Here is a 10000-nt window from a genome sequence, read left to right as displayed (position 1 = left end):
TCGCGGCCTCCCTCTCACCTGACCCTGCAACCAGGAAGCACCAACCAGCCAACATTTACACCGTTGTTTATCATGTTCATATATGATGTATTTATTTAAAGATGAAGTGCCATGATTTTTTTATGATTATACTAGGAGGAAGATTTTTTTCGCGATATTATCGTTTATCGTGATAAAAAAACACTCACGATAATCGTATCGTGGAGATGTAATTTATCGTGATATCGTCCATCATGCACTGGGATCAATTTACCTTTTATTTGCCGAGCTGCATATCTGGTACCACTTAAACCCTCTATAATTGGAAAAAGGTAGTAGCTGATCTACTTGGCCAAGTCGTCCGCATAACCGGACATGGTAGATGTCGTGAATGTAAATGTTAAATAACATTGGTGAAAGGACGGAGCCTTGCGGGACACCATTCTTCAGCCTTCTGAGCCTGCTGGTTTGGCCATCGCTGGTCTGTAGGATGAAGCACCGGCTGTATAACATCTCCATGATAAACCTTGACGTGTGCCGGTCCGGGATAGTCCTCAACAGTTTCAGATGTAGTCCACGGTGACGCTGACTACTTTACATTGTATCAAAATGCCTTCTAAGTCAGTGGTTCACATGACACTTTGATACAATAAAGTGGTCAGTGTACAGCTTGGAGAATGCGTTGTGAACTTGTAGATCTTCTATTTTCAAACATTTTAGTTCATTTACTTTTGGTACAATAAGTATTTTTTTGATACCAATGCTTTTCTATTTTACTCAAAGTACATGTTGAATCCCAGGCATTTACTTGTAACAGAGTACTTCTACATTGCAGCATTTATACTTTCATTTAAGTAACAAGCGGTGCATTTGAGCAGCTATACCAGCTAGTGTGTGTGTGTGTGTGTGTGTGTGTGTGTGTGTGTGTGTGTGTGTGTGTGTGTGTGTGTGTGTGTGTGTGTCTAGGCTGCGCAACAGTGCCACTTCTACTTCTGTCACCCAGCGGGTGCATACTTTAGGGACATACAGACAGACACAGGACACAGCCCCTTTTCCACTGGCCCAACTCCACACCACTCCACACCACACCGCCCACTTGTGCCAGGTTTTCCACTACAATGACCTGGGTAGAGTGGTGTGAAAGTGGTACTAAATGTGGTACTAAAAAGTATCCAATCTAGAGTAGGTCTGAGCTAGGCCAAACACTTCATAATGACTGATCACTCACTGACTTTTCATTTAGACCACCAGGATATAGTTGTAATACATGATAATAGATTCTATTGTGTTATAACCACTATCATAATCTATTATAGTGTATTATAATTATCATAGTAATACATGAATACTTTATAGTGCATTATAATCACAGTTATAATCCATTATAGTGTATTATAATTTAGGATAGTTGTAGTACAAATTTATATTGTATTTATAATCACAGTTAAAGGGTCAATTTGTTTCTTACCGATAGGGGTACTTTTGTGTAATGGAAAATGTAGATATTTTTATGTGGTGTGGTGTGGTGTGGTGTAGTGTAGTGTGGTGTGGTGTGGTGTGGTGTGGTGTGGTGTAGTGTGGTGTGGTGTGGTGTGGTGCTAAAGCTGTAGTCGAAAAGGGGTTAAGTCAAATGTAGGAAGCGGCTTCACCTCTCCAAAGAATGGAGTACTTTTCCCATACCTGAAATCAACCCTGGGTTACAGTTATCAGTTCTAGTTACCTGTGGGTGTCTGCCCTGGTCGTCCAGTAGCAGTTCTAGTTACCTGTGGGTGTCTGCCCTGGTCGTCCAGTAGCAGTTCTAGTTACCTGTGGGTGTCTGCCCTGGTCGTCCAGTAGCAGTTCTAGTTACCTGTGGGTGTCTGCCCTGGTCGTCCAGTAGCAGTTCTAGTTACCTGTGGGTGTCTGCCCTGGTCGTCCAGTAGCAGTGCGAGGTCCGACAGACGCTCCACGGACAGGGAGCGAGGCAGCGCGCGCCTGGGGGTGCCCAGGGGGCTCAGCAGCGCCTCCGCTGGCTTCTCGTCGTAATCACAGCTGCCCGAGGCACCACCGGGCGGGCTCAGGTCCCTGCTGCTCAGAACGTCCTCTGGCCCTGGAACAAACACACGCACGCACGCACGCACGCACGCACACACACACATATCGTCAAAAAAAAGAAGGCACTGAGACTGGGGGGGACGATGATTTATGATTCTAGCAGATATACAAGCTCATAGCGTGGCACTCTTTAAAAAACAAAACAAAAAGAAAAACATGAAAATTTGTACAAATCCTCGGAAAAAACATATTTTGAGTTTTTCAGAAAACCATTTCAGGATTTGGAATACTTTATTAGGTATTGTTCAGGTCTAAATGGGTTAATTGTTGGGACTAAAATATGGATATACCAAACAAACTTTTCAAAAAGTAAGCAAAACTACACCGCATCAAGGGTTTTATTGGGGAGGCCCTGAAATTATGTCTTTGAGCACGGAGAATTGTTTTGGGTTAGTAGTTTGGTAGCCAAAGTGTAGTCCGCTTTGACTACAACATGACGAAGGCTGTTTCCACTCCCGACCAGTGTTGATTTCGTCGACTACAACTATGACGAAAAATGTTTGCCGAAAACCAAATCAAAACTAAGCTGTGATGACTAAAACTAAGACTAAATATATTGACAATTTCGTCAACAAAATAAAAACTAGACTAAAACGTTAGGGAGGGACAAGTGGGGAACACTTTTATGTTTGGTGCTCTCAGGTGTTGCGTGCTGCTGCGACGTGTTGTGAGCTTGTAGATCGTCTATTTTCAGCATGCAACCAAGTGTAAAATCAGTCATTACGATGCCACCAAGGCCTGCCAAGATACATCTTTATGATATTTAGTCGACTAAAATTAGACTAAAACTAAAACTGTTCGGGTGACTAAATTATGAAAAAAAAAAAAAAAAAAACATTTTATTCAAAAGACTATGACTAAAAATGTGCTGTCAAAAACAACACCGCTCCCGACCGGATGAAAAAGCCAAAATTGGAAGCAATCCCGGGCTAGGTCTGACCTGCGTGCGTGCTGGGGTCCGTGGAGGGGTCCCATCCGTTGGTGTGGGGTGCAGGGGGTCCGTCTGGCTGGGCAGAGGGCAGGCTGTGGAGCAGGTGGTGGATTCTGATGTAGTGGGACCTGGAGTAGGGATGGGACCATATGAAAATGTCATATTCCGATTATTGTGACAAAAGAAATCGCGATTTACGATATTATCACGATCAAAATCTGTTATCCTGGGGCGGAACTTTTGCCAAGAAATAGCCGATCTACAAGCTCACAACGCGTCACAACGTGACGCGTTGTGAGCTTGTAGATCGATTTTTTTTGGCAAAGACATCTGATAGAGAGTTGTAAAAAAGACTGTATCAAGTATGTATATTAGGGCATTAACGACTTGTGATTTTTGCAAGTAGACTCGACACAGTAAAAAGTTGAGTTGAAATTGACTTTATTGTTTGATGAACAATGCGTGAACGGGGGAAAAACATCCAAATCCCTGTGCTTAATTCCATTGAAAAAACAGTTGGAAAAGGAGCAAATCATTCTGTCCTAGACAACAAGCAATCCTAATGTTTGAATGCTCTACACACGCACACATGGAGAAAAAATAATGATGATTTTTGTTTTTACTTTCGACTTTCCCTGGTGGGAGTCGACTTGTGTACTGAAGTCAACTGAGTCGACTTTTCGACTTTTTGGTTAATGCCCTAATGTATATTAGAAGTACCTTTTACAAATTATAGAGGGTTTAATTGGTACCATATGCATCTAAGCAAATAAAAGGTGAATTGATCCCAGTGCATGACGGAGGACGATATCACGATGAATTAAATCTCCACGATACGATTAGCGTGAGTGTTTTTCATCACGATAAACGATAATATCGCGTATTGTCCCATCCCTAACCTGGAGAGGAGTGCGCACATGCATGCACATGCACACACGCACGCACACACACACACACCACACACACTTCACATGTCACTACGCACTCTCTCAATAGATGCCTCTGTTTTTTTCTGCGTGTTCCAAAACAGCAACAGGGGTAAGGCTGGTTCTTGTAAAGGAGCTTCTTGTTTTCGGTGATGACGACGGAGGCACGCCGTCTCGGGCGACCTTGAGCCACGCGAGACACCGCCGAGCGAGCGGTATCGAGCGAGTCGAGCGTTGCGAAGGTCACATGAGCCGAATCAGCGCCGCTAGAAGTTGTAAACCAGGATGGGCCAGAACAGTAAATCTTCGTCCCCCTGACTTTCAGCACCTCCGCGCAGTCCCAGTGAACACAGCGGAGCGCTCCCTACACTATTGCCTTACCCCACGTTGCTGCAAGTTACATGCTTTTTTTCATGTCAGGCCCCCATGTCAAAGCATTTTGTGCTGTTTTTTTTATTATTATTATTATAATTATTTTTACGTGGCGCAGTGTTAATTGTGTCTACTAAAACTGATGAAAAATACATACATCGTCGACCACCTTTTTTTTTCACTGACAAACAGACCTTTTAGCCTGTGACCCAAACTAGTGAGAACAGCAGATCTACAAGCTCACAACGTTGTGAGCTTGTAGATCTGCTATTTTAACCACATTTTGTATTCATGGCATTTAGATGTGTCTGTTTTTAAATGCCAATGTAGGAAAAAGAAAATTAGATGTTTACTTGCGTGTGGCGTGAGCTGCAAATGGGTGAACTAATCTATTCCAAAGCAGGGGGTTAACGATTTCATTGTATTTTTGTCGTTGACAATTACATTTCTGTTTGGCTTGTAGGCTTTGAAGTTGCACATGGTAGATATGACACATTACCTAAATGTCATAACTGTCTGGCCAAAACCTAGACTCCATTTTTGAGTTTTTTTTTTTTAGTTTTTTTGGCATAAATCAGGGCTATTGAACACCCTTTACATCTGAGTGTTGGTTAAAATAATATTGAACCAATGAAAAGTAGTAAAAAGTGCTTGGGACAAAACCTCCTAACGCCACACTTTCTGCCAAACCTGCTCCAACTCCACCCGATTGGCCCTCTCTTTTTTTCATAAATATGTGCTATTGAACACCCTTTACATCTGTGTGTTGGTTAAAATAATATTGAACCAATGAAAAGTAGGTCATTTTCCCGAAAATGAACATTTTGGAGTTAGGAGGTTTCGGGCCGACAGCAAAGATATACAAAGAAATTATACTGACATATTTGACAACTTTACAATTAAAAAAGAACACTGATAGTGGAACTAGCCGATCTACAAGCTCACAAGCGTGTAGATATTTAAAAAAAAAAATACTTATATATATATATATATATATATATATATATATGAACATTTTTCAACATGGAAACGATCATGACGATTATGAATGATTACCCGTAATTGCCGGACTATAACCCGCAGCTTTTTTCCCATGTTTTGAACCCTGCGGCTTATACAACGGTGCGGCTTATATAAAGATTTTTACAGCTAACAGCCAGTTAGTTAGTTTTACAATGGTCTTTGACAAGGATTTATATATAGATTTTTGAGCGGTGGTAGACCGCTCCATAGAGTGGCTGTGTGTGTGTCTGTAGCCATTTCTCCTCAGTGTTTTGCCATAGCAATGTGTGTGTGTGTCTGTAGCCTGTACATCCTAGACTTATGTTCTAGTCTGAAGACGTTATGCAAGCATGACCACCGCTCACTTCACATTGGGTGTGATTTTTACCACTAACGGCCACCAGGGGCGCTCTAGCGGGAAGCAGGAAGGACACCTGCGGCTTATATACCTGTATGTAAACATTTGTTTTTTATTCTAAATTTAGCTGGTGCGGCTTATATTCAGGTGCGGCTTATAGTCCAGCAATTATGGTATGTAATGTAATGACTGTGACAGTCCTACCTGGGGGTCTCGGCCTCCTCGCAGGCCGAGGCGATGCCCGTCTCCAGCTGGGACACGGGCAGAGAGCAGGGTCTGCTCCTCCTCCGGGGGGAGGGCCTTTTGAGGACGGCCCCCCCTCCTCCTCCCCCGTCCACCGCCCCCTCCCCAAGACTCTCCTCCTCCCTCCCCTGATGGGACAAGCAGAGGTGGAAAAGGTATTCATATTGTGCACTTAAGTAAAAGTATCAATACTGCACTGTAAATGTACTCCGTTACAAGTAAAAGTCAAGAATTCAAAATGTACTTGAGTAAAAGTATGAAAGGATTGGCATCAAAATGTACTTAAAGTACCAAAAGTAAAAGTAAAAAAATGTTTGAAAATAGCAGATCTACAAGCTCATATTGTGAGCTTGTAGATCTGCTGTTTTCAAATAGCCATGGTATAAAATAGGGCTAAAGTGGGTTAATGTGTGTTTTATAATAATATTATAATTTACACCTGTAAAGTAACTAATAACTAAAGTGTTCCAATAAATGTAGTGGAGTAAAAGTACAAATTTTGAATCCAAGATGTAGAGGAGTAGAAGTAAAAGTATTGGAAATACTCAAGTAAAGTACAAGTACCCCAAAAGTGTACTACAGTACTTAGGTACACCACTGGTGACAAGTGACAAAAAGCAACCCCCAAATTATTAGTGTCTTTGTAACCTTTATTTTATGCTTTAGCTATTCAAAAATAGCAGATCTACAAGCCCGTCAATTTCATGCCCGAGACAGACAGACTGCCTACCTCCTGGGTCGCTCCGCTCTTCTCCTCCCTCCATCTCTCCCTTGCTTCTTTCTCTCCGTCCTTCCATTCGGCCGCAGGTTCTCTCGCTCTGACGCCCTGGGTGGGTCTGTGGGGGTCCGCCGGGGCCAGGTGGGACCCTCTGGGGCCCACCTGGCCCTCCGCCTGGGGCCTGACCTCCCTGGTGCCGTTCTCCTGCTAGGGAAATGATGACCAGTCGTCAGGGGCGTCAAGGGGGGGGGGGGGGGGGGGGGGGGATTGGGAGGGGATTGGACTGAGTTACTAGGGCCCTTCCTATCGCCAAAATAAAAGTCTGGGTTTCCGAGGCTACTAGGGCCCAAGGTGGAGGGGCCTTAATTATTTGATATACTTTAGCTATTGAAAAATAGCAGATATACAAGCTCACAGTGCTGCAAGCTTGTAGATCTGCTATTTTTGAAAAGTCATGAAAATGTGTACAAATCTTTGAATGTATGTATTTTGTAAGGGAACATTTGTAACTCAAATTTTGCTTCTGGGGGGGTCCCTAGAACTAAATATTTTGAGATGGGGGTCCGTGGCCAAATACATATCATTTTGGGGGTCCTTCACATGAAAAAGTTTGAGGACCTATGACATAGAAACATAGGTTTTAAAAAAAAGAAAAAGGATTTGACACATTCAAAGACAGATTTTCACAATTTTTCAAAAATAGCAGATCTACAAGCTCACCGCGCTGCGAGCTTGTTTATCTGCTATTTTTCAATAGTTAACCCATTTAGACCTGAACACATTATTACGCAATATTTTATGCTTTAAATATAAAAAAATAGCAGATATACAAGCTCACAGCGCGGCACCGAGTGCCGCGCTGCGAGCTTGTAGATCTGCTATTTTCGAAAAATCGTGAAAATTAGAATTTTGACCCGATTCTATAAGTGTCTTTTGAATCCTTCTAAGATTTTTGGAAAAAACCTATGTTTCTATGTCAACAATCTGGCCAGCCATCGTCAAAGAAAAGGTCCTTTTCACTTAACTGGAGCTCAGTTAGTCTGTTCTTGAGAGACTACTATGTCAGTGGTTCTCAAACCTTTTCATGTGAAGGACCCCCAAAATGATATTTATTTGGCCACGGACCCCCATCTCAAAATATGTAGTTCCAGGGACCACCCAGAAGCACAATTTGAGTTAACAAACGTTCGCTTTGAAAATACATATATTCAAAGATTTGCACACATTTTCACGACTTTTTAAAAAATAGCAGATCTACAAGCTCGCAGCGCGGCACTCGGTGCCGCGCTGCGAGCTTGTATATCTGCTATTTTTCACTGGTTAAAGCAGTCAATAATTCTAGGCCTGAATGGGTTTAAGTACCCAGGGCCCAGAATTTGGTGTGACACCCCTACCAGTCCGCATTATATTTGCAGTGTCTATTAGGCCAGTGGTTCTCAACCTTTTCAGGCCGCGACCCCCAAAATAATCATGTTTGAACTGGGGACCCACTTTGAGATCCCCTGCATTTGACCACAGACCACCAGTGTACAGATGGAAACAAATGCCACGCGACACGTTGTGAGCTTGTAGATCGGCTGCTTTTAGGCAAAGAGATTTGTTAGAGAGTGAAAAGGACTGTATCATATACGTTATTTACATGTCAGTTCGTTGTTACCAATTATAGAGGGTTAAAGGCATAAAAGAAAAAAAAAAAGAAAAACAAATCTTTAAATGGTACCGGATAATGCAGCTCGGCAAATACAAGGTGTTTTTTTTCGTTTTTTTTTAATAATTTTTATACCACGATTTTGTAACCTTTTTTTTTCACCCAGTGCCAATTGCCAAATCTGTAATCCTGGGCTCTGTTCTCCCTCTGCCGCGCCTGGGGAGACAACGGACTGACCTCATGCTTCCTTCTATGCATGAGGAGTCCAAGTTGTTTCTTTTCACCTGACAGGGGGGATTTCCCCGGCTGGACGTAGCGTGTGGAAGGAACACGTTATTCCAACCAGTTCCTTTCCCCTCCATCAGGCACCCCGGCTGGCCAGGGGGAGGCATTATTGAGACCAGGATTACTGCATGTTTTTGTGAGGGTATCTACCCTAGGAGACATGGGGAGAACATGCTAACTCCACACAGAAAGGCCCTATCGCCGAACCCACCTAGGGTGTGGGCGCTGATGACACGGAGGAGAGAACACGCCCCCAGTGCCCACAGTGTCCCCCAGCAGTAATCGAAGCCAGGACCTTCTAGCTGTGAGGCGAAGCGCTAAACACTGTGCCTCCGTGCCCAATAAAAGGTGAATTGATCCCAGTGCATGACGGAGGATGATTTCAAGATATATTTAAATCCACAATATGATTATGGTGAGTGTTTTTTATCACGATAAACGATAATAGCGATTATTATAGCTTTTATTTCTTGATAACGACCGCCCGGCCAGACGTTATCTCTTACTTCCCATCCCTAGAGCCTACCTCCCTCTCCTCCTCCTTCTCGGCGGCGCCTCCCTGGGCTCGGCTGGCGGGCTCCTCCTCCAGGAAGAGGAGGGGCTGCGGGGTGCAGGGGGTGTGCCTGCTCCCGTCCTCGCTGGTCTCCTCCAGGGTGGGGAGGAGCGGGGACAGGCCTCCCGACCCGTTGTCGTCTTCCTCCTCCTCCTCCTCCTCCTCCTCCTTCCGGCCTGACGCCGCCGCCGATGCTTCTCCCGGGAACGCCCCTCCCCCGCCTCCGGAGCTCCGCCCCTCTTTCCCCGGTAAGAGCTCCGACGGCCTACCGCGGGTAAAAGAGGAGGGCAGGGTTATGAGGCCGCAGACAAGACATTAGAGCAGGGGTCTTCAACAGGGAGTCCGGGACCCCTAGGGCAGAGGTTCCCAGACTTTTTTGTCTCAGGGCACCCCATACATATTTTTTTAATCCGAGGCACCCCTACATTATAATTTTCACTCCCAGCACCTTATATTTATAGCATATCATCCTTGTCGGGTGGAAAACTTGTATGTTCAAAACCGTTCGTTTTGTATTTATCATCTATAAAATGTACTAAACTAGTGAAAACAGCAGATCTACAAGCACTAGATCGGCTGTTTTCACTAGATTTGTGCGACAGTCTTGTATGATGAAGCAGGGCTTTGCTTTACCAAAAGACGTACACGTTTGAAACTTGGAGATACGAGGTTTCTGCCTGCCAGTGACGATATTTGCTTAGGAAAACATTTGATTGGCCATTTTGGTTAGAACTGACTGAAAATAACTTTGTACTTCAAGTTTAAAATGATACTAAATATTTTTTCAAGTGTCCAAATAAATTCCAAATATTATCAAATTATCTCGCGGCACCCCTGGACTGCCGTCACGGCACCCACTTTGAAAACCCCTGCCCTAGGGGGTCCTCAGAG

The 10000-nt window shown here is 43.9% G+C and overlaps 1 protein-coding gene across 1 annotated transcript in view; it reads right to left on the bottom strand.

Moving 5' to 3' along the window:
- hecw1b (HECT, C2 and WW domain containing E3 ubiquitin protein ligase 1b) overlaps positions 1–10000 on the bottom strand; it is a gene marked incomplete at both ends in the record, with an annotated part of 102724 nt that overhangs the window by 65470 nt on the left and 27254 nt on the right. The window contains 6 exon segments of the mRNA XM_080725985.1: positions 1–24; positions 1872–2068; positions 3014–3132; positions 5867–6033; positions 6636–6827; positions 9083–9374. The exon segment at positions 1–24 is cut by the window's left edge and continues 98 nt beyond it. Of these exon segments, the coding sequence (XP_080582111.1) occupies positions 1–24; positions 1872–2068; positions 3014–3132; positions 5867–6033; positions 6636–6827; positions 9083–9374 (991 nt within the window).

The sequence above is a fragment of the Nannobrachium achirus genome (genome assembly GCF_963921795.1).
Source record: "Nannobrachium achirus genome assembly, chromosome: 5".
NCBI lineage: Eukaryota > Metazoa > Chordata > Actinopteri > Myctophiformes > Myctophidae > Nannobrachium > Nannobrachium achirus.
This window is presented reverse-complemented; position numbering and strand designations above follow the sequence as displayed.